Here is a 23,207-nt window from a genome sequence, read left to right as displayed (position 1 = left end):
AAACACGTGTGTCTGGACTGTGGGAGGAAATCAGAGTACCTGGCAAGAACCAACACACAGGGAGAACATGCAAACGTCACACAAAAAGCAGCCCAACCAGGGCTATGAGGGTTATTAAAGCTAAAATAAATCTTGCAAAGTTTTTAACTAATATCTTTATCAATTTGTCATCTGAATTTTTTTCAGAAGAGGCAGAACTGCCTTCCCGGCTGTTAAAATGCAGCCGGTGAGGTATTTCCTTCCTAGTACTTTAAAAAAACGGGCCGTGTTAATCATCTGAGGAGGAGGATGATGGGTTGATGATGGGATGGTCCAGGCTGCCTTTATCTATCCCAGTGCTTCACTCTGGCTGGCACCCTATCAGTGCTGCACCCCCTGCTGTCTGCCCAGCTCACCTCGCTCCCCGACCTCTCTGCTCGCTCACTCCACCGCCCTCCACATGCCTGCACCGCCTGTAACACACTGCTCCAAGGTTCTGCAGTCTGGGGGAGGGTTGACGCTTCCAGATCTGCTGCACCTTTCTCGGTCAGACACGCAGCATGGAAACCTTCTGGGTCTATCTAGACACCTGACAGGAAGAGTAGAGAGGGGGCCAGGCTGTAAAAGGTTTTGGTTCTTCAGTGCAATCAGTGAGACTCCCAAACAGCTTTGATGGTGGCAAAATATCAGACCACTGTTTTGATTTTAACTTTAAAAAATTGTATTTCAACCTTTAAGGTTTATTTTGGGAGGATTAATGATGTTTTTCCTGGTAACAGGGGGTCTGTATTTCCTTGACACTTGATTTTCACTTCAGTGTTCTCAAAGGTTTCTCCTCATTAAATGAGTTGGCCCACACATGCATGTTTTCCAAGCATAACCTTCATATAGTTTCAAAAAAGAATCCCTACTGTGAGGTCTTTGAACTGGTAATGAATAAAACAGAAGTTTCAGTAATTTATCAAAAACTAGAAGAGAAACATTTCACTTCAGTATCTCTAGAGTAATACTGTTCTTTCAGCTCACTGGGAAAAGAAATATGGAGCATAATGTGGAATAACTGCTTCACCTTCAAGAGCTCTTGATGTCTTTTGTTCTCCTCCAGGGCCCTCTAGTGGGATAATCTGGTCTGTACAGCCACATATTCACCTAAAAGCAGGTTACTGCTGATGTTTCAGCAAAACTGGCTCACCAGCATGAGGTGATGTGATATGCTGAGACAAATGACAAGTCCTGGAATTTGTAAGATACATTTCTCTTTAATTAGGAAAACTAATCAAAAACACAATTACCATTTATTGATTATTGGGCCAGTTTGAAGATAAATTGGCACGCAAACAACTAAATCAAGAGATACAGAAAGAAGGTGACGCTGTGTACAAGAATATTATGAGATGTAAATCATCTTCAGTACTGCGGTTTAGATCCGATGATCAGTGAGGAAAACATGAGAATGGATGAAGTGGCAGTGATTGTAGTGAAAACACACCAGAGAATGATCTGAAAATCAGCTCTGAATATTTCTCTAATGGACATAACAGAACCTACAGCTGAGCTATTTTGAGTTTGGGGATACATTTAAGGAAAAATGCATCCGTGATCCAGGTTGGCATGTAGGACATCGGCAGCCAGAAGAGCTTGGCATCCCACCCGGGGGAGTAACGGATTCGTGGGTGAACGGCCGCGATGGCGTGTTCCATACAGCCGACAACCTTCATGAGGTCAGAGTCCAGGAGCTGCTGGAAGCGTACATCCACACTTTGGATCACTGAAATCACAATCAGAGCCGGGTTTACCAACAGCGTTAGCAGAAGAACTGGCAGTGGGGTTAATGAAATATAACAAACAAACTAAAAATGCAAATATTTGAAGATGCATGATGGAATGAGAAGCAGTCGACATTTGTACGTAGTGCATCGTCTGAAGAGGGATTATATCAGACTTTTGGTTTTAAATGGCCTTATCAATGAACATTTTTGAAATTATTTAGTTTGGTTATGATTTAAAAAATATAGCAAAGTAGTAAACTACAAGAAAAGTAAAAATGTTATAGATCTATTTACTATAAAAAAAAAGACAAAAAAATGAAGTGACTCACGGTCGTCTAAGTACTGGTGTCCGTAATCGTCCTTCACACTTGGAGGGACTTTGCTCCAGATCATCTTTAAGTTGTTGGTCACAATGATCCGATCAGTAACGTTTGTTTTGAAGAACCCAGGTTCGATGATAGCGACTTTGACTCCAAAGGGTGCCATATTGAGGCTGAAATGCAAAATAAGTTGCAAAGTTGTAAAAAAGAAGACATGGTGTGTGTAGAGCACTGGGGGGGGGGAGCAACAGGTCCTCTCACCGCAGGCCGTCGCTGAAGGATTCCACTCCATACTTGGACACGCAGTACGGGCCGCTGACCGGGGTGACCCGCCCAAACACACTGGAGACGTTCACCACTCTGCCTCTGGCCTTCTTGATGAGAGAGAGGACGCTTAAAGTGACGTCGATCACTCCGGTCAGGTTGACGGCCAGCATCGGCTTGAAGTCGTCAATGGTGAGCCAGTCGGAGGGAGCAGAGGGCGTAGCGACGCCAGCATTGTTCACAACGGCCCACAGACCTGAAGCAAGGGAAGAGAGGCAAAACCCTCTGCTTCAAAGAAGCCGGACATAGAGAACAGTGGCGTCGTCTGACCTGCACTTAAATGAATAAATTGTATTATTTTAATTTACTTTTTCATCTTTTGCCGACTCCTTCAGGGATCATCTTTACCTGTTCAATCCTTCTTCACGACGGCAGGTGTAAAAATTTAACGTAAGCCACTCACCTTTCTGTCCTACAACGGTCTCGATGTGAGCTGCTGCCTTTCTGACACTCTGAGAGTCAGAGACGTCCACGTGAACGGTGGCCAGCCGCTGAGAGGTCACCTTCTTCAGCTCGTCCTCGCCCTTGTCGGTGTAGCAGCCTGCAATCACGCGGAAGCCGAGCTGGTCCAGGCGTCGTGCCAGAAGATTCCCAAACCCTGTGTCACAACCAGTGATGTAAACATATTTGTCTTCCTTGCCAGGAACTCTTTTGCGTTCTCTGAACCAACGGTAGGCGAACCAGACGGGCAACAGAGCAAGCAAGTACAGGAACATTTCTCTATGGGCAAGAAGAACAAAACACATTATCATAACGTTAATGCAGTTTGTGTTTTTATTTTTTCTTCACAGTTTAGTGCAACAGTTATAAGAACATCTTTAACTTTAGACAGCATTTCTCTTAGATTTTTGTTATTACCTTTTGCAATAACGTGCAAACAAGAAATATGCAATGCTAGATATGACACTCATTTATGGTAAAAGGTTCACAATTTTATATAAAACATTTAGTCAGCACAACTTAGATGTACAATTTTCTGGTATCAATCACACTACAAGTTGGTCATACTGATTAAATTTGTATGATGGGTGGCATGTGTCAAAGGCTAGGAGGAAACCAAGCGAATAAAGAGCCTTGCACCCTAAGATCATCCAGTGAGTGGCGCTCCTCACGCTGAGTGTAGACCACTCAGTTCATTTCAGTTCACAGTGATCACAACCAGTCACAAACCTTCAAGCACAACGTACACCATATTCATTTACTGCAGACATTTGAGTAAAGAACTCATAAAGAACATCACCACAATCAATAAGTGGTAAAAATGTAGCAAAATGTAGACATTTACGACCCCTTAGCGAAAAGTATGAAGTTTTTCGAAGATTAAACCCAATCATCATTTTAAGTTTACAAAATAAAAGAAAACTCTGGATCATGCACAAAGCCGGGACAATTATAGCTGCTGACACATTCTATCTGGTCACCCGGTGTGGCTGTTATTATTGGTTGTCTGGTAGTTTATGGTGAGAAAATATCATTACTTATATTTTCTCTGCATTTAAAACAAGCTTAAATTTATGCAAGCAAGACTGGACAACATAAAAAGCAGACTGTAAAGACTCAAAAGCATGAGGCAAGGATGAAGGACAACAGTATATTACAGTATCATCAGTATAGAGGTGGTATGAGCCATTAGGCAGATTATTCACATAAATACAAAATAAAATGGGTTCAAGGACTGAGTCCTGAGGCACACCTTTAGTGACCTCTAAGAAAGAAGAATTTGAACCGCCCATTTGAATTGACTGGGATCTGTTTGACGAATAGTCGACAAACCAGTCACCACTTGATCAATGATGCCAATCTTAGATAGCATTTCAGCCTGGAGGCTGTGATTCGACAGTGTCAAAAGAGGTCAAAAAAAAGCACACTACAAGATTTTTTAGCAGCTAGTGCTAAAATCCTTTAAGACTTTCAAAGTGGCTGTAACCATGCTATGCTGTTTTCTAAAACAAGACTCAAATTTATTTAAAATACAGTTTGTTTCTAAATTTGGTCACTGACTAGACTTTCAAACAAAAAATTGTCACAATCCACGATTTAGAAATAGGTATGTAGTTAATTACTTCAGGGGGATTTCCTCCTCTAAGAAGTGGAAGAACAAAGACAATTTTCCAAACTTTGGGAATTTTGCTATTACAGACACTTATGTTAAAATTGTGCAATAAAGGTTCAGCAACAAAATCAGCAGCCAGCTTCAAAAACAAAAGATCTAACCTATCTGGACCAGGTGTCCAGATTTCCGAATGCTATGTGAACCTCAAGAACTGTGACTGTATTTGGTCCTGCTAAATTGGGATTTTTTTGATTCAAAAACAGAACCTTCTGAAATAAAGCAAGCATTAATAGCAATTTAACATACAGTAGGTGCTTTATCTGTGACATTCTGTCCATCTATTTTCAAAAGGTTTGGAAGTTGACATAGTTACTTAGTAACGTCAACTTAGTCATTCATAAAAAATGTAAAACATCCTCCACATGTACTTCTACTGTTTTCATTACATTCATCTTGATAGACAGGATATCAACCATGCAAATATTAAAAGTTTAGATGGAATTTAGGATTGTTTGTCTAATATTTTTTAAAACTCAAAACAGGGTCTCCAAACACTGAGGGTAATTTCAATTTAATTTGCATTATTTTAAATTTTTATTGATTTTCCTGTGTTAATTTTTTTTCTTTTAAAAGCCCTTTTGTTATCCAATGCCTTGCCTTGTTCATATAATTTTAATGGAATGTTTAAGTTTTTCTCTCTTTGTGAATCACTTTGAACTGCTCTTATTCCTATGCGTCTCTAATTTCTTGCGGAGCTGACGTGACGGTATGAAGTGACGTCAGACGTTTTACTCTGGTTGCCATGGTGAGGAGTAGTGCCAAAGCTCAAATGAAGCTGGTGTTCAACGTCCACACACACACACACACACACACACACACACACACACACACACACACACACACACACACACACACACACACACACCTATCTGAAAAAAAAGTGTTTTATCCACAGTATGCTTCAGCTTTTCAGGCCTGAACACTACTTACAGTTTTGTTATTGATAAGCTTCGTTTTCATTTGACCCGTCTATCGTACAGACGAAGTTGCTCTGACTGATACTCCACTTTCCTCAGATTTTCATTGATCAAACACACCCACTCGTCTGCTGTCTCTTTTGTAATGACATTCCTGACATGCTTGGTGGTTTTAAATGAAATATGGGCGCAGGCATGGGCAGGTACGAGGAGGATTTTAGCACTTACGGGTATCGTTGTATATACGCACAGATTTATTAAGTTAATATCATTTAGACTTCAAGGGACTGGACAACAGCACAGGGTCGTATAAGAATGGCCTATTTTACTGTTTGTGTTACACGCTGCTCTTTGCAATGGAGAACACAAAACTCAGCATGCCAGAACCTGATCGGTTTCGTATGTGGCATGTTTTTCTCGGTCAAATCCTGACCAGACCAGAAATCCGATATATTATATTTTCAGGGAAAATATGATGTGCCGTGATTCAAACTTACAGGGACAAATCAAACACTTTTGCAGAAAATAAACAAAGGAAAAACCGCTTACGTGCTCTTATTTTTTGCAGTCAGTGCCCGAAAGTCCAGGAACAGAGATCCGTGAAATCCCAGAAGAAGCACCAGGCTGGTGAAGTTGGGAACATTCTAAAGTTTTCCCTCTTCCTCACAGCCTGATTTCAACTTCCGGGGATGGGAGTCACCCGCTCCGCCCCCTGCTTGTTGCTCTAATCCTCACCTGCAACCCACGAGGTCCCGCCCTCCTCCTCCTCTGATTGGCCTAGAGGTCTGGGAGTGTCTTATAATTGGACAATATCTGTGCCTGTTTCTTCAACTTCATAGTAACCTAATCAATGACAGTTTATCAGTAAGATAAGCAAGAAAGTACATGTGATCATAAATAAAAATCATGGTGTAAATGTGTGTGCGCACAAAATAAATTCACTATCCATTACAAATAACTTTAACACCAAACAAGGCGACTAACCACTTCACAAGGTAAATATTTTAAACATAGACGTTTTCATCCCACACGTTTCAGTCCAAGAACAAACTTCTTTGTTCACCTTCTCACATGCTGGAGTAGAGCCTTCTTGCAGCATTATCTGTTGTTGTGAATATGATCTGGCTGTAAAGAAGGAACAAACTTTGAAACCCAGGGGTTTGATCCAGGGGTTATTAACCCCACCAATCTTCACCTTATCTACATCTATTGCACATTCATTTCCGTGTTAAGAGCAAGAGGCATACTATGGTCTATTAATATACTTTTATGAACATCTTGAGCATGAAAGAACGGTGTGAATGTAGACTTTGATAAGTGATAAATGGGGATTCTGGGGGTTAGAGGTAAATAAAATTAAATTGACAAGATTTCAATGAAATTAAATAAAAATTAAACAAATCAAATCTGCATGTTCATTCTTCACCATTAAGAAAATGTAGTTAAGTCAAAGTTAGAAGCTATTCTCTGGACAGGTGGGACTCAGAGCTGGGACATGTTAGTTGCACTGCATCATGTGTACTGAGATAACTCCTGATGGTAATCAATAGCCTTCAGGTCTTTACCCTCTGTTCTGTTACAGTTTCTTTGCATAATTTTCCTTGAAGCCATGCAGGTTTTGATTGTTTGGCAGTTCACTCAGCTGATCTCCTGTGTGTTCAGTGCAGTGGGAGCCCATTTGCCACACCTTTTGCAATTCAAGCGCCTCCAAAGATGGGCAAAACAATTTCCTTCAGCAACAGCAACAGGACCCAGTGGAGGTGGAGGGAGAAAGGAGGATGTTAGTTAAACTTCACATCCCTGCTGGGTAGGGTCTCCCACCCCAAGCATGATACCCTGAGGGCGCTAGAGAGTTCCTTACATCACCCCAAGTGTTTGAAGCAGTGTTAAAGATGGATACCGAAAATGAGCTTCACCCCTAACTGATCACTGTTCCGTCCCATTATTCTTCCAGTCTGATAAAGTTGAACCCTTATGCAGTCCCTGATGGAAATTTAACAGTAATATTCTAGATAGAATTCTGAACATGAATAAAAACAATTGGTAAAAGAAATTAAGGAATCAGAAATGTTACCTTTGTCTAAATTCCAGAGGTAAAAAACAAAAACAACAACATATTATTAATGATAGAAATGAATAAACTATGCCATAAATCAGTTTTGTCACTGGATGAAAAAGTCTTACTGATCTGCAAAACCAATTAGATCATCTACACTTAAAAATGCTGGGTTATTTTCCCAACTGGGTAGCCCTTCATTTTGTGCAGATTGGGTCACTTTTCCCCAACACTAGGTTATTATTTTGACCCAGCAGACTGGGTTGATGATTTCACGGGCTGAAAGGGAAGAGAAGGATCACCATTTTGGGCACTCCTGCAACTCCTTCTCCATCTTGCATCCGGAGACTTCTGGCAAATTGACAGAAAACTGGAATCCTGTGTTCTCACAGGAAATTATTGAAATGGCTGAGAAGGAGAAGACCTCTGACAGGCCTTCTTAATTTAGAGATGGCAGCTAATCAGCGGTCTCTGTTCCTCGGCTCTGCCTGTCCTGAGCATCCGGTACCTGGTGAGGTCGGCGCCGGCTGGTCTTGCCCCTCTGGAGACCCCTGGCTGCCAGGGGTCTTGGTTGGGGCCTTCCTCTGCCCCCTTCTAGATCGGTGCGTGGACATCTGCCTGGCTGGGGTAGTGGCTGGGATCCGATTGTCACCGATTGTCTGGGCCTTGAGGGCCTATCTGACCTGCTTCTGGTCTTCTCAGAGGCCAGAGGTCATATTTACATGTTCACTGTCACATTTGCATGATCATACTGATCTTTAATCAGTCTTCATATTCTGAATGTGGACTCAATCACCTTGCTGTCTGGTGGTGGGTTAGGCTAATGGCTATCTGTATTAGGTCTCTCCTGATGCTGTTTATTTGCAACACAACCAGCTTTAAGTCCAATCTCAGCAGATGAAACCGAGCAGCAGGATGGGGGGGGGGGGGGGGGGGGGGGGGGGGGGGCTGGTGGCATGAAATTATGAAATTATCACTGCGTAAATCAGAATCTGTCGACACCTCATGTGGGTATTTTAGTGTTTTTTTTCTTTTTTAAATTGCTCATTTTTTTCTCCCTTTTTCCTGATGCACGCTGTATGATTTTCAGAAATCCCAGATGAAAGATAGCAATCCTGAGAGAATCATTGTGATGTCTTTGGTCTTGGCTGTAAAAAAAAGGCAGTTGATTACACTGTTCCAGATCCATATGGAAGCAACAGAGCCCGTCGTTCACGATAAAATGGCGAAAATAAAAAAGTATTTAATCATGTCTGTATAATAAAAATGTTCAACAAATATTTTACCAGAATTTGTCCTGAAATGCATCCTTTAGAGATGAATGTGTCCCAAATCACTCGTGATCATGGGAAAAAGAAGGAAAAATTAAAAACTTTTTTACACTAAAGATCCAGCAATTCTGTAGAATAAAAATATAATACATCAATATTTACACCAGAATGGACACGTCCATCTGGATCATATCTGTGTGATCTGTATGTCTGTTCGTTCACTTGTCTGGGGTGAATGCACTGACAGAAACACAGACGTCAGGAAGTAATTCACAAATTACCAGACGTCCCAAGATAACACCTATCCCATGCAAATAGGGCTAATGACAACATTTTATTAGTAAGATAAGCAAGAAAGTACATGTGATAATAAATAAGAGTCATAGTGATGTGAGTGTGTCTGCACAAAATAAATACACTATCCATTAAAACTAGCTGTCAAACCAAATAAGGTGACTAACCACTTCACAAGAATAGCACAAAAACATAGAATTTTTAGTCCCACAAGTTTCAGTTCAATAAGAAACGTCTTTGTCTGTGTGTCTCCTCACACGCTGGAGCAGAGCCTTCTTGCAGCATTATCTGATGCTGTGAATATGTTCTGGCTGTAAAGAAGGAGCAAACTTCGAAACCCAGGGGTTTGATCCAGGGGTTATTAACCCCAACAATCTTCACCTTATCTACATCTATTTAACACGTTAATTTCCTTGTTTCGAGCAAATGGCATACTATGGCAATTTAATACCCTTTTATGAACAGTCTGAGCATCAAAGTATGGTGTGAATGTAGACTGAAACATTGCAGGGATGAAAAGTGATGAATGGGAGTCTGGGAGTTGGGGGTAAATAAAATTGAACTGACAAGATTTTTACTGCTCGAGCATGTCTGATGTAAAAACACATGGAACAAATCAATCTGCTTGTTTATTGTTCATCGTTAAAAACATGTAATCAAGTCAAAGTTAGAAGTTATCCTCAGGACAGGTGGGACTCACAGCTGTGACATGTTAATTGCGCTGCATCATGCGTACTGAGATAACTCCTGGTGGTAATCAATAGCCTTCAGGTCTTTACCCCCATTTTACAATGCGTTGTGATAACAACTAAATACTTATTATTCTGTCTTTAAATGAAACCCAAACTACATGTATCGCAATGAAATGATGCTTTTTAGGGTTTATGTTTTTAAGAAATTCTGTCACTTAAAGTAGAATTACGAAAACTATTTCTGCCTTTAACAGGCAGATTATTGGGGAACATTCATTGGAACAACCCTTATCAGTCTGGTGGTGATATACTGTCGATAATGAAAACATGAACACATAGGTCAAGTAGACTATAGTAGGAATTTCTCTGGTGAGCGTCAGTGTCTTGGTGAAGTCCCGAGGAACACGAGGAGTAGGGGATAAGCTGAATTCAGGTAAGGTACATTTTCCTTATTTCTTTCTCAAATTTCCACTCAGCTGTAATGCTTGGACTAGACTCATCAGCATCAGTTGTTTTTTTGTTTTTCTTATGTAATTAATACCTTATCAGCTGAACAAAGCCTATTATTATTAAAGTTTCAGATCACAGTAATATATTTTAGTGATCAAACTGAATTGAAATTAGCCTCAAAGTAATGTCAGCCTGCATGTCAGCACTTTACTTTTAAAGGAACCATCAGAACGCCAGTCGCCTAAATATTTGTTTGTTTTCTAACCAGAAATACTAAGTAGAGAAGTACATCATCTCAGCTGGAGCAACAACCATGACGGAGCTGGCTGAAGCAAAAACTCCTGATTCAGCTAAAGAAGGTGAGTGAAGTTTTTTTTTTTTTTTAAATATGAGAAAAGCTTTTGATTTTAGATAATTGTAATGATCATTTAAAGGTGCCTCTCAAGTTAATTTCTCTTGATGTTTTTCAGCAAGCAAGAATGAAAATGTACTGAGTGTCGGGTACTTCCAGCTGGTAAATGCTCTGGATTTCATTTGATAATTCTTCCTTCTGTCATTAACACATCTGATGAAAGACATTTTTTTTTTTTTTTTTTTTTTTTAAATCAACAGGAAAATAACAAAGTGAGACGAATAAGAAACCCTGACTGATTTTTTTTGTTTTCAGTATCGATTTGCCACCTGGAAAGACAGGGTTATGATGGTGCTGGGGACTCTGTGTGCAGTCATACACGGTTCAGCTACTCCTCTGGCACTTTTGGTGTACAGCATGCTGACAGATACATTTGTTGCTTATGAGCTTGAAGTACAGGCTTTAAGAGACCCAAACAAAGAGTGCAACAACAACACAGTCTATTGGATTAATGGCTCAGTGTATGAATCAGATGAGAACCTGACAGTTTCTTGTGGGTAAGTCATTCCTCTACTGTGAATGTGATTTTTTGAGTGGGTTTTTTTCTCATAATTTTTTTTTCCCTTTTAATTTGTCATCAGGGTGGATATTGAAACAGAGATGACCATGTTTGCGTATTACTATGTCGGAATTGGAGTAGCTGTTTTCATTCTTGCTTACTTTCAGGTGAGTCTGCATCCTTTTTCTTACATAGCTTTAGTCTCTTTATGACCATGGTGGCAAAAACGCCCACATTCTCTAATTGAGTTAAGGTATACAAAATGTTGTTCAAACTAGGGCTTTCAAAAGATTAATTTTTTAAATTTCAGTTGATTGCAGTAGTTCCATTGTTTATTGCAATTAATCGTGCTTTGAATTGCATGTTTAAAATTGATGTTGTTGGTGATGTCAAGGTAGTTTTCATCGAATAACATAAAGCATTCATCAGTCCAAACAGTCAATTCAACAGCTGATCAGTTCATCAGCCGAATTTAAATTAGTTGTTGAAATTTCAGCAACCCAACTTTCTGAGTGACTGATTTCTTCCCAGGCCTTCTTGATTGGGAATCAAACACATAGAGGATTTCCTTTTTGACCTTGTTGGATTTTCTTTCAAAATAAAGTGCCATGTAGACAAACTTAATGCAATGTCTATGTTAAAAATGCAGTTTTCAAACTAAAAAAAGCTTTGTTTTTCTTGTATATTTCAAATTTTACTTTAGAAATTTGAATGCAAGTATTTGTAATTAACTGTCTTGTTACTTCTTTAATCCTCTTTAGTTGAGGTCACCTTTATCAAAGTATTATAGTACACTGATAATGACTAAAAGTCAAGTCATTCCCAAACAGCAGTTTCAGATTGAGTAATTGTCCTTCACATAAAGTCTGGCGAGGTTGCCCAGAAACTAATTCAGTTTCTGACTCAAAGCTATGATGCAAGTTGAATTATGATCTGTGCCATTACCAGGGATATTGAATATTTTGACTCATAGTTCCCTGAGACAATGGAGGACATTCAAACTGCTTCGACTTGTGTCTCAGATGAGAGTTATGACTCCTCTCAACGCAATATTCCACATCAACTAATGATTCAGAAGTATGGTAACAATAGTTCACTGTAGCATGTTGTTCCTTTTTTGACCACCCCTGTTTTAAAGTTGCATTGAGCATCTCGTTCATTTTGAAACACAAGAAGTTCATTCATTTTGCCTGAAAAAATCCTGAAGTCCTGAAAAAGTGTCATTCTATATTGTATTGTATCGACACTATCTCTCCACACAGTTACATATTCCATATGTACGGGGACTGACTCACTGGGGCAGTTGACGTGGATATTCTTGAAGACATACCAGTAAATGGCCCAAGCGTGGGTATAAAAGCCGCAGGTGTGCGTGGTTTCGCTGATTCTTTGATTTCATCTCTGTGTTGGAGTGCTCACAGGGCATGGGGGCAGCTATCAAAGCAGCTTGTGTCGGGGATAACATGCCAGAAGAGAATGACTGCAGCCCTCAAGGCAGCAGGAAGGATACTGTCCCAGCATGGGATCTGAACCTGATAATTGGGACCCTTTAAGCTTCTGGAGTCAGTGGACATGAAGTGGTTGTCCCTCAAGGTTGTGTCCCTCATAAGCAGTGGCACCAGCTGGAGAGTGGGAGAGCTACAGGACCTGTCCATACATGAAAGCTGCTGTACTTAGATTCCTGCCAGAGAATATAAGGTGTGCTCCTACGCCTGAACCCGGCAGTCCTGCCTAAGATACTCTCAAATTTTACAGAAACCAGTGCTGATAAACTCTCTCAGCACTGCTCAGGGTCAAGTCGTGTCAAAATTCAGGCTGTTCCAGTGGATTGTGGACTCAATTCGACATGCATACGCAGACTCTGATGCTCCAGCTCCTGGGAGAGCGAGAGCGCACTTCACACTGGCCGTAGCAGCCTCCTGGGCCATGTGGTGGGAAGCCAGGCAGGTTCTAACCCACGACCTGGTCTACCACGTCCACCTTCACTAGATTCTATAACCTGAATGTAGCTGCTGTCACCTCCTTTGGAGAACAGGAGCTGGGTGCCAGTGCGCACTGACAACGTTTTTTTTCATTTCACTATGCCCCCAACCCCCTAGCTCAGCCAGGTCGATGTCTCAATTATCAGTTGGCCTAGCAGAGGGCAGGCCATCTGAGCGACCTCTGTCACCTCACACCAGACTCTCACGCCTTGCTGGGTCGGCCATGCCGGGTGTTGTGTCTGGTGCCTCTGCATGAGGCAGTGACAGGCAGCGTCTGGCTGGTGTAATGTGCACATTTGCATATAGTTCTTCACTGGGTGATTCTGTATTTGCACATACTGTTTTAGAGCACTCTGGTGGCGGTGACAGCTCATTCCACTAACAGTGCCGAGGGTTCTGAGGTGAGCCTGAGGGGCTGCATCGGCTCCGTCTCCTCAGTCTCCTCACGGTGTGTCTTGCAGCCTCCCATGCATGTGGAATATGTAACTGTGTGGCGAGTTTATATGGAGAATTTTATATTACTTTTTTTTAATTGGGCACATACGGGTCCTCTTGAGTTATTTTGCAGCCCTCAGGCTGCGGGCCTCAAGGTCTTCTTCACACTCAATGGAATAACTGCTGTTGACTTTCTCTCTGCGTGTTACTTCTGTTGCACCAGGTCCTCATCAGTAGTTTTTAAAATAAATAACACACCAGTTTTTAGAATGAATGGGTTGCACATATTTGTGGTCAAATGTAGGGAGTTAAGGTTAATACAAAAACACATAACCACGTCAATTACAAACTAATGAAAAATCTACCAAAATGGTAACAAGAATTTGTACTATGGTAATCGCTGACACTTCTACAACTCAAAAACAGCAACACGATGTGATTCTGCTTTGCAGATTGCCTTGTGGGTGTCAGCGGCTGCAAGACAAACTCAGAGAATCAGAAAGGCTTACTTCCGCAAAGTAATGCAAATGGAAATTGGATGGTTTGACTGCTGTTCTGTGGGTGAACTAAACACCAGGCTAGCTGAGTAAGTTACACACCAATATGGGGGCATTATTGTGACTAAACTATTTGTCAATTCATATTTAGAGTTATCTATCTGTACACGATGCTGTTGTAAGTACTGTATAACATTATTATTGTACACATTTGAGTTTTCTTTATCTTATTTTTTTTGTTTATTCAGCGATATTAGCAAGATCAACAATGCCATTGCTGATCAGGTGTCTATTTTCGCTGAGAAGATCTCCACGTTTGTGTTCGGCTTCATGGTTGGTTTCATTGCTGGGTGGAAGCTGACTTTGGTGGTAATCGCAATCAGCCCTCTCATTGGTCTAGCTGCTGGACTCATGGCAATGGTAAGAATCTGACTTTTTTCCGCCGGGTAATCCAGGTTGAACTACTTGCAAAGATGGTGGTTGGTGACCTTGTCTTACAACAAAATATCCCTGGTTTGGGTCTGTTTCGGGGCCTCTTTCTTTAGTTTGTATCATTTCCTCTTGTGTGTTTGTTGGGGTGTAGCAAAATGCTAAACTCACGAAACAACATGATATTTGATTCAGGGCTCACGATACGAAATAAAAATGGAAGAAAATTACCTGATGAAGACAACAAATTTGATGAAAAGCAATTTGGCAGCAAAAATTGGCTTTGCTCTACAAAAGCAAAAGAATGAAATCGGATGTTAAATTTACATTCTTACTGTGTTCGTTTCTGAGTTATTGATGTTCTTCATTGTTTCTGAAGGCAGTGAGTCGATTGACAGGACAGACAATGAGGGCCTATGGTAAGGCTGGAGCTGTGGCCGACGAGGTCCTATCAGCCATCAGAACTGTCGCAGCTTTTGGTGGGGAGGATAAAGAAGTTGAGAGGTACTTTGTAAGACAATTTAAAACAACTACACAAATTCCGTCCTTTTTTCGAAACAATAAAATGTGATCTTTGGACAGGTATGACAAAAACCTTTTGGACGCTCAGACCTCTGGTGTGAAAAAGGGCTCCATCATAGGCGTGTTTCAGGGATGCTTGTGGTGCATCATTTTTCTTGCTTATGCTCTGGCGTTTTGGTATGGATCCAAACTGGTTCTTGACACCAAAGAGTTGACTCCTGGTGGGCTCATGCAGGTAAGTGTGTGCAATGCAAGTCTGTTGACGTGTTTGAAAGACAGCTCCATTTCCTCACCTTGTGGTGACTGTATTTTCTTTCAGGTATTTTTTGGAGTACTCTTGGGAGCTATGAACCTTGGCCAAGCCTCGCCGTGCCTGGAGGCCTTTGCTTCTGGTCGTGCAGCTGCGAAGGCTATCTTTGAAACAATTGACCGGGTAAAATCTGAATAAAACATTTAATCAGGCAGAAAATTAGAACTGCACAAGTTTGAAACTATATTTCAAATATTTATGTTATGTTTTTCTTGTTGTGTTTTACAGGAACCAGAAATCAATTGTTTCTCTGAAGAGGGCCACACATTGGATAGAGTAAAAGGAGACATAGAGTTCCGTAATGTCACTTTCTTCTACCCATCTCGGCCTGATGTCAAGGTAACTCTTTTTTCTTAATATTGTGGTGTCCACCGGGGGAGAATAGCTCACATTAGAAGGTGCGGGGTTTGGTGACGTGGGGAGGTGTAGTGCACTGACGTGTGGGGGTTATAAAGGCGGAAGTGACTGTACGGTGGTGGATGTCTGTATGACATCTGTCACGGTCAGGTGTGAATAAAAGCTGTCCACTCGACGAACTCGTCCTCCTCCTTTTCTGTCAATCTCCACAATATCTGTTTTGTTTGCTTTAGATTTTAAATGATTTAAGCACTGAGATCAAAGCAGGAGAAACCACTGCTTTTGTTGGACCAAGCGGATCAGGAAAGAGCACTGCAATTCAACTCATTCAAAGGTTTTATGACCCACAAGAAGGAATGGTAACAAGCTATATGAACTTCACATGACATATTCATCAAAATGCTGGAGTCTTCTAATAATGTCTCATTCTCAGGTGACTTTAGACGGCCACGACATCCGTACGTTAAATGTCCAGTGGCTTCGCTCTCTCATTGGCATCGTGGAGCAGGAGCCGGTGTTATTTGCCACAACGATTGCTGAGAACATCCGGTTTGGTCGATCGGGAGTAACCATGGAAGAAATTATTCAGGCATCAAAAGAAGCTAATGCTTATAACTTCATTATGGATTTACCACAGGTACCTTTGCCTACCGATTTATTATGCAGTAATAGTTTTATAATCATTTCCAGTTCATGCTTGTTTTATTTTATTTTTACATGCAATATTGAAAGGTTTTTCACTGTTTTCCAGCAATTTGATACACTGGTGGGTGAAGGCGGAGGACAGATGAGCGGAGGACAGAAGCAAAGGATTGCTATCGCTCGAGCTCTCGTCAGAAATCCCAAGATCTTGCTGCTGGATATGGCTACATCTGCTTTAGACAATGAGAGTGAAGCTGTGGTCCAGAACGCATTGGATTCTGTGAGTCACATTTTAATTTTCTTGAATTTTAACTCATTGTAACTTTTAGATGATATGATTTTATGAATAACACCCAAGTAATTATGATATCTGCAGGTTCGCATCGGCAGGACAACAATTTCTATAGCCCACCGTCTTTCCACCATCAGAAATGCAGATATACTTATTGGATTTGAGCACGGACAGGCTGTGGAGAGAGGAACGCACAGTGAGCTACTAGACAAGAAAGCCGTATACTTCACTCTGGTCACCCTGCAGAACCAAGACCTGTCACAAACAACTAATGGTAAGATTTGTTTAAAACAGGGATACAAGCAGTAATTATGATCATGAATAATTAAATTGTTGGGCTTTATAAAAGCTATCCACTACACACTATCATTTATCTGTAAGTTCCAGACACCATTAAACAATGATAAGGGGAAATGATGGGATAGAAAATTATAAGCAGTTATGTAATGGGATGGTGAAAGTCCTAATTGCAATCACCTGTGTATCACCTTTATAAAGCACTAAAACTCCACTTGGCGCTGCAGTTACCTTAACTTTGAATGTTGTTGAACAGATCTCAAATGACAATATGTCTTTTGTAGTAGAGGAATAAGAAAAGACAGATTCAATGGCCAGGAGCCATAAGACCACTATATAGCCATACAGAGTCAATAAGATGTCATCCCCATCTCCCGATAACATTTATTTTCTAGTTATGTTTGACAGTTCATTTTTCTCAGACAAATTCAACTCAAAACAGTGATAAGTTGACTTCTTGGGCAATTGAAATGGCACTTTTTCTCAGTGATCGCCAAATGTTCAGGAAAAGTCAGTTCAGCAAATGTTCTCTTTTTCTTGAATGGTCATGGAAACTTCAAAACTTGCATATTTAAGTTGTTTTAATTGGATAATTTTTTTTCAGATGTTGTTACTGAAAGTGATGTGGCTGACTTTGGAGGAAAAGCAAGGCGTTTTAGCAGTGGAAGCCACAGATCCAGTAAAAGGTACAATGTAGACAGAGAGCCTGTTGATAAATTGTTTAATGGCATTTTTTTTTACGAGTATTGATGTTCTTCTTTGCAATTACTCACCATTACGAATATTACAGCAACAGGAGCTCTGTTCGGCGGAGATCCCCAAGCCATTTGTCCAACAGTTTTGTCCAGGACACACCATTTGGCCTTGCTGATTACCAAGCGTTCACGCCAGTAAACGTAAAGAACTTTTTGTATGAATTGTTGTCTGTCATGTAGTGGTTGTCGACCCTAGCACACATCCTTTGTGCAGGAAAAGGAAGATGATGCAGATCAACACACAAAGCCAGCTGCGGTTGCACGTATTCTTAAATACAACAAACCAGAGTGGCCCTACTTGGTGCTCGGCTCACTGGGAGCTGGTTTCAATGGCTTGGTCAGCCCCATTTACGCCATCCTGTTCAGCCAGATTCTTGGGGTAAAGGCAACTCACATTACAAATGCATGTCATGTTCCACATAATCAGCTGGTTTTGTCAGGACCCTGTGGGTCCCGTCCTCTGCTGTGTCTTTTGCTGTGTGTCGTCAGTCACACCTGTATCTGTGTCTGCCTCACCTTATATTTCAATCTTTCAATTACCTTGTCAACCTATCGTGTCTTGTCTCTGCCCCCTGCCCAAGTCGATTTATCGTTGTCTCTATCGTCTGCCTTACTTCGCACCTTCCTGTGTTTCCATGTTCCCCTCGTTTCACGCTGTACCTCTGTTTTGGGACTTCATGCCACTGGACGTACAATAAACCCGTCTCAACTCCACCTTTGTGTTTGTCTGCATTTGGGTCCATCTGCCGGGTCTTGACAGAACGATCCGACCAAACATGAACCCAGTGGAGATGCAGCTGGACCTGCTTCAGAGATGTCAGCATCACTAGGTACCCAGTGAAGGAAGTCAGCTCACCTCACTCGTGTCCCACTCCCGGCTCTGCAATTTCTCTGGCACAGCTGGCTCTAGACCCCGATTCGCTCTGGTACAGCTAGCTCCAGGCCCGCTGTCTCTCCAGCACAGCTCTGTCCGGACTTCCAGTCTCTAATCTTCCATTCCCCAATCCTATTCCAAGTCTCGGGTCCTGTTCCAAGTGTCCTGGTTCCGAGTTTCGTAGTCCTGTTCCAACTTCCAAGTTTTCTAGCCTCCGAGTCTTTTGGTCCTATCCAGAGTCCCCAGTTCCTCCTGTCTCCACAGTCACCAGTCATTTGTCCCTTACTTGTGGTCTTCTACCGTTTCCTTCCTATGAGTTCAGGTCCAGTCAGTCCCCACCCTGTCAGTCATGGGCTCCCTCATACGCAGAATCACCTAATGATTTGCACATAACAGGGAAGCAGGAATTAGGAAACTCAAGACTCAAGCGAGAAGAAACAAATGGTAGTTGAGAAAAACGTTTCAATAAAAATTCTGAGAGCGCAAACACTTGTTGAGATGGATATAAGTTGCACAACAGTGAGTTCTTTCAATATGATAGGCTCCACGGGAGGCTGCGCAGATGGGTAGCGTCTTGGGCAGAAAGCCCACTGCCAGGTCTGAGGCAGCAGACTGTCTGTTCTCCAGACGTGGAGTGCCCACTGCCACCTGCTCTCTGGTTGAGAGTCGAGAGCTCACTCACTGAGCTCATTTATCGGGCAGCATCTCACAGAGCTGCTTGAACAGTATTTGAGCAGATCTCAAGCCAATAAAAAGGCACTGCTACGTGCTGAAGATTACTGATGAAAAGCTAAAACCTACCAGCTCATAACCTGAAAAGTGGGCGAGTGACCATTTGCGCATGACATACTGTACAATCCTCTTCAGCCGGGAACCTTGTATGGGTCACACATCAGACATCACACACCCTTTTAATAGGATTGTTTTCAATCAAGTTGAAAAAGCACCCATGTAAACTTAACCAGTCTTCTTCCTGATCAACCCTGACCAGGGTGGCCTGCCTCTTGGACTTCTGGCTGTGGTGTGCCAGCCCTTGAGGGGTTGGCACTTTCAGGACTTGCGGGTCCCACCCCCTTGCTGGGTCTCCTTTCTCCTGTGCTCTCCTGTTGTCTGTGTCTTTCTGTGTGTTGTCAATCCCACCTGTGTCTGACCTTGTCAATCTTACCTTCTCAACCCATTGTGTCTTGTCTCTGCCCCTTGCCCAAGCCTACTTAGTGTTGTCTCTATCGTCTGCCTTGCTTTGCTTCCTCGTGTGTTTCCAGTCATTTCATGCAGCCTGCTGTAACTCTGTTTTGGGACTTCATGCCACTGGACGTATAATAAACCTGTCTCAACTCCACCCTCGTGTTTATCTGCATTTGGGCCCATCTTGACAGGCCCCCTTCAAGGATAAAAACCCCCAAACCCCTCTTTTTTTTTCTTTTGTAGACTTTTGGCATTGCGGACCTGAATGAGCAGAGGAGGCAGATTAATTCAATCTGCATTCTGTTTTGCATTGTGGCTGCAGTTAGTTTCTTTTCACAGTTTTTACAGGTTTGTACAAGAATCCTTACCATCTCAGAACAAAGTTAGGATAACTGAAGCTCTTTTTCTGAAGGATAGAGTAGTGTACAATTATTTTTTCTCTGTTCCAGGGATATGCGTTTGCTAAATCTGGAGAGCTGCTCACACGGCGTCTGAGGAAAGTGGCATTTCAGGCCATGTTGAGACAGGAGATCGGCTGGTTTGATGACCCTAAAAACAGTCCTGGAGTTCTCACCACCAGATTGGCCACAGATGCATCCGTGGTCCAAAAGGTCGAGCTGCAATTTCAAGGCCTGGTCTAAGGCTCTCGTTCTCATAGCTTTGGTATAGTAAATTGAATTAAATTTTGTGTGTGGTTCAATCAATTTCTACAGGCAGCAGGTTCTCAGATTGGAGCTATTGTTGACTGCCTGACCAACGTAGTAGCCTCAATCATCATTGCCTTCTACTTCAGCTGGAAGTTGGCATTTGTCATCATGGTGTTCCTGCCATTCATTGTGCTCTCGGGATTATTCCAAACCAACATATTAACAGGTTTTGCAAAGACAGACGATGAAGCCATGGAAGCAGCAGGTCAGGTAATTGCCAGGCCAATAATTCTTCTGTGTGGATGTTTGTGGAAGTTGAAGACTTCATCTCTTTCTTGCAGATATCCAGTGAGGCTCTGACCAACATCAGGACCATTGCAGGCTTGGCCAAAGAGGAGTCATTTGTGCAGTCATATGAGGAGAAACTTGAGCTGCCGTATAAATCAGACAAGAAGAAAGCCAAAATCTATGGGCTCTGTTTTGGTTTTGCCAAGTGCGTCTTCTACATGGCTTATGCTGCTTCTTTTAGATATGGCGGCCACCTAGTCAGCTCTGAAGGTTTACATTTCATGATGGTTTTTAGGTTGGTAAGATTTATTCTCTATGATGGCATATTTAAAATCTGATGACCTTTTTAGCGTAATGTCCATTACGTTGTTTTTCCAGGGTGATTTCAGCAATTATTGTTTGTGGGAATGCCATGGGTCGAGCTTTCTCCTTCACTTCAGATTACGCCAAAGCCAAGACTGCTGCCGCTCATTTTTTCACGTTGTTAGACAGACCTCCACAAATCAGCATTAGCCAGGCAGATGGAGAGAAATGGGTTGGTGAACGTCATCAGAATTGTACATTTCATATATTATTTTCATATTGTTGCCAATATGTTCACATGACTATTGTACATCTTCAGGAAAACTTCCAAGGGGAAATAGAGTTCCGTGGCTGCAAGTTTACTTATCCGACAAGACCTGATGTTCAGGTTCTGAAAGGCCTGGTTGTGTCTGTGAAGCCTGGTCAGACTTTAGCATTTGTTGGAAGCAGTGGATGTGGAAAAAGCACCAGTGTTCAGCTGCTGCAGCGGTTCTATGACCCCGATGAAGGACAAGTGGTATGTGCTGATTGTACTTTTGTATTTTTACAAATCAGTGAATGAACTCAAATGTTCTCAAAGCCAGTAATTTTGTTGTGAGTGTATCATCCTTTGTTTTTCAGTTGATCGATGGCCGTCCATCTGACAAAGTCAATGTGCCCTTCCTGAGATCCCAGATTGGCATCGTGTCCCAGGAGCCAGTTTTGTTTGATTGCAGCATAGCAGAGAATATACAATACGGAGATAACACACGCACTGTCAGCATGACGGAGATTGTTGAAGCTGCAAAGAAAGCTCATCTCCATGACTTTGTGATGAAGCTACCAAATGTAAGTTTTTTTTTTTTTGTAATTTCAATAATCACCATCCAAATTCTAAAAAAACCCCACAATTTCACATTTTGCAATCAGTTAGATTTTTACCCTATTTAGAGATAGCTTGAAAAAAAAGTAACTATGACGTATTTGATTTTGATCACTTTATTTTAACAGATTTTTTTTTTATTTATGACATATATAAATGTGATTAATCCTGCTGCCATTAATTTTTTAAATATATTCTGATTTTTTGTTTTTTTTTTATTAAACCTTTATTAAATAAACATATGTTTGCTTTTTCCTCCTACTTGCTTTTAGGCATATGAGACCCAGGTTGGTGCTCAGGGTTCACAGCTGTCAAGAGGGCAAAAACAGCGCATTGCTATTGCCCGAGCCATTGTCAGGAACCCCAAGATCCTGCTGTTAGATGAGGCTACTTCTGCCCTGGACACGGAAAGTGAAAAGGTACTGTTTCTGTGATTCATTTTCAATGGGAAATCTGCACACCAAGTCACTGTTTTAAAAATTATTTGTGTGGAAATTTTCTAACACGTACACAACCTGTCTGGAGAAATCACTCGGACCTCTGCTTCCCTGCAGACTGTCCAGTCGGCCCTGGATGAGGCGAGGAAAGGGCGAACCTGCATCATCATTGCTCACCGGCTGTCGACCGTACAGACCGCTGACATCATCGCCACCATGTCTGATGGAAGCGTTATAGAGCAAGGCACTCATGAAAGTCTCATGGCCCAGAGAGGTGCCTATTACAAGCTGGTCACAACAGGCGCTCCTATCAGCTAAACAATGCTGTACTCATTGATCTTTCCAGTTTAGATTGAATGTTGTAACATCTATCAAGTATTGTCACATAAGCTCACTGTCAGTTTTATTTATATAGCCTTTAAAAAGCCTGTAAATCATATTAGTGTGCTTTCTCCAGGTTCTCACAAAACCCAAAGCTGTTGGTGATTGTTGACTTTTTTATTGTGCGTGTGTGTGAGAGAGACTCTGTTTGCCCTGTGATGATGTGTGAAGGGTTCATCCAGCTTTTCGCTGATGGGATCAGCTTGGATGGATCTTCTGACACAAGTGATTATTACTTTTCTACTAACCTCTCAGTCAAGCATGTAAAGTCTAAATATTTTTGTCAAAGTGTGGAAATAAAACCAGCAAATTAATAAAATGAAATTCTGTACAGTATCAACCGTTTTTCATGATCTAATCCTACAAAATCTACTTTGAGGAAGAGAGCCATCAGAAAAAGATTGGATTAAAACTCAAAAAGTGAAATAGTTTTCTAATAACAGCACCTGTAGAGCTTTTCACACTGAAGTGGGTATTCTGTAAATCTTCAGATCATGGCAGGGTTATATAAAGTCATGAGAAAAATTGCCCAAGTGTGGGAGAAAAACAAAATAACATGTTATGTATGATATAAGATTTAACCTTTTGCACAAACTTTATTTTTGCAGGAGACACA

The 23,207-nt window shown here is 41.5% G+C and overlaps 2 protein-coding genes across 2 annotated transcripts; one reads left to right on the top strand and one right to left on the bottom strand.

The window, feature by feature from the left end:
* Positions 1–892: 892 nt before the first annotated feature.
* On the bottom strand, positions 893–6,103 carry LOC115402653 (retinol dehydrogenase 7). The gene is made up of 5 exons (XM_030111153.1): positions 5,972–6,103; positions 2,796–3,112; positions 2,330–2,588; positions 2,078–2,241; positions 893–1,747 (listed from the first exon to the last, which is right to left on the bottom strand). Exons 2-5 carry the CDS (start codon positions 3,106–3,108, stop codon positions 1,524–1,526), a joined length of 960 nt encoding a protein of 319 aa, XP_029967013.1. The 5' UTR covers positions 3,109–3,112; positions 5,972–6,103; the 3' UTR covers positions 893–1,523.
* Positions 6,104–10,498: 4,395 nt separating this feature from the next.
* Positions 10,499–22,528, top strand: abcb11a (ATP-binding cassette, sub-family B (MDR/TAP), member 11a). The gene is made up of 25 exons (XM_030111222.1): positions 10,499–10,544; positions 10,656–10,699; positions 10,853–11,094; positions 11,179–11,263; positions 13,966–14,099; positions 14,259–14,430; positions 14,819–14,943; positions 15,022–15,196; positions 15,281–15,394; positions 15,500–15,610; positions 15,862–15,987; positions 16,062–16,265; positions 16,380–16,550; positions 16,647–16,836; positions 17,365–17,369; positions 17,829–17,993; positions 19,917–20,021; positions 20,123–20,284; positions 20,387–20,590; positions 20,662–20,903; positions 20,987–21,143; positions 21,231–21,428; positions 21,533–21,739; positions 22,046–22,192; positions 22,328–22,528. The coding sequence occupies exons 1-25, from the start codon at positions 10,499–10,501 to the stop codon at positions 22,526–22,528; spliced, it is 3,732 nt and encodes a 1,243-aa protein (XP_029967082.1).
* The last annotated feature ends 679 nt before the right edge of the window (positions 22,529–23,207 follow it).

Source organism: Salarias fasciatus, chromosome 16 (assembly GCF_902148845.1).
Source record: "Salarias fasciatus chromosome 16, fSalaFa1.1, whole genome shotgun sequence".
Taxonomy (NCBI): Eukaryota; Metazoa; Chordata; class Actinopteri; order Blenniiformes; family Blenniidae; genus Salarias; species Salarias fasciatus.
This window is presented reverse-complemented; position numbering and strand designations above follow the sequence as displayed.

What these genes read in the sequence shown, in the direction of transcription:
- LOC115402653 (XM_030111153.1), bottom strand. Translation starts at nt 3,108, where the DNA reads ATGTTCCTGTACTTGCTTGCTCTGTTGCCCGTCTGGTTCGCCTACCGT. An exon ending in GACCGTTGTAGGACAGAAAG is followed by an intron (nt 2,589 to 2,795) that starts GTGAGTGGCTTA and finishes CCCTTGCTTCAG; the next exon opens with GTCTGTGGGCCGTTGTGAAC. An exon ending in ACACCAGTACTTAGACGACC is followed by an intron (nt 1,748 to 2,077) that starts GTGAGTCACTTC and finishes TTGTGATTTCAG; the next exon opens with TGATCCAAAGTGTGGATGTA.
- abcb11a (XM_030111222.1), top strand. Translation starts at nt 10,499, where the DNA reads ATGACGGAGCTGGCTGAAGCAAAAACTCCTGATTCAGCTAAAGAAG. An exon ending in TCATTCTTGCTTACTTTCAG is followed by an intron (nt 11,264 to 13,965) that starts GTGAGTCTGCAT and finishes TCTGCTTTGCAG; the next exon opens with ATTGCCTTGTGGGTGTCAGC. An exon ending in TCTTTGAAACAATTGACCGG is followed by an intron (nt 15,395 to 15,499) that starts GTAAAATCTGAA and finishes TGTGTTTTACAG; the next exon opens with GAACCAGAAATCAATTGTTT.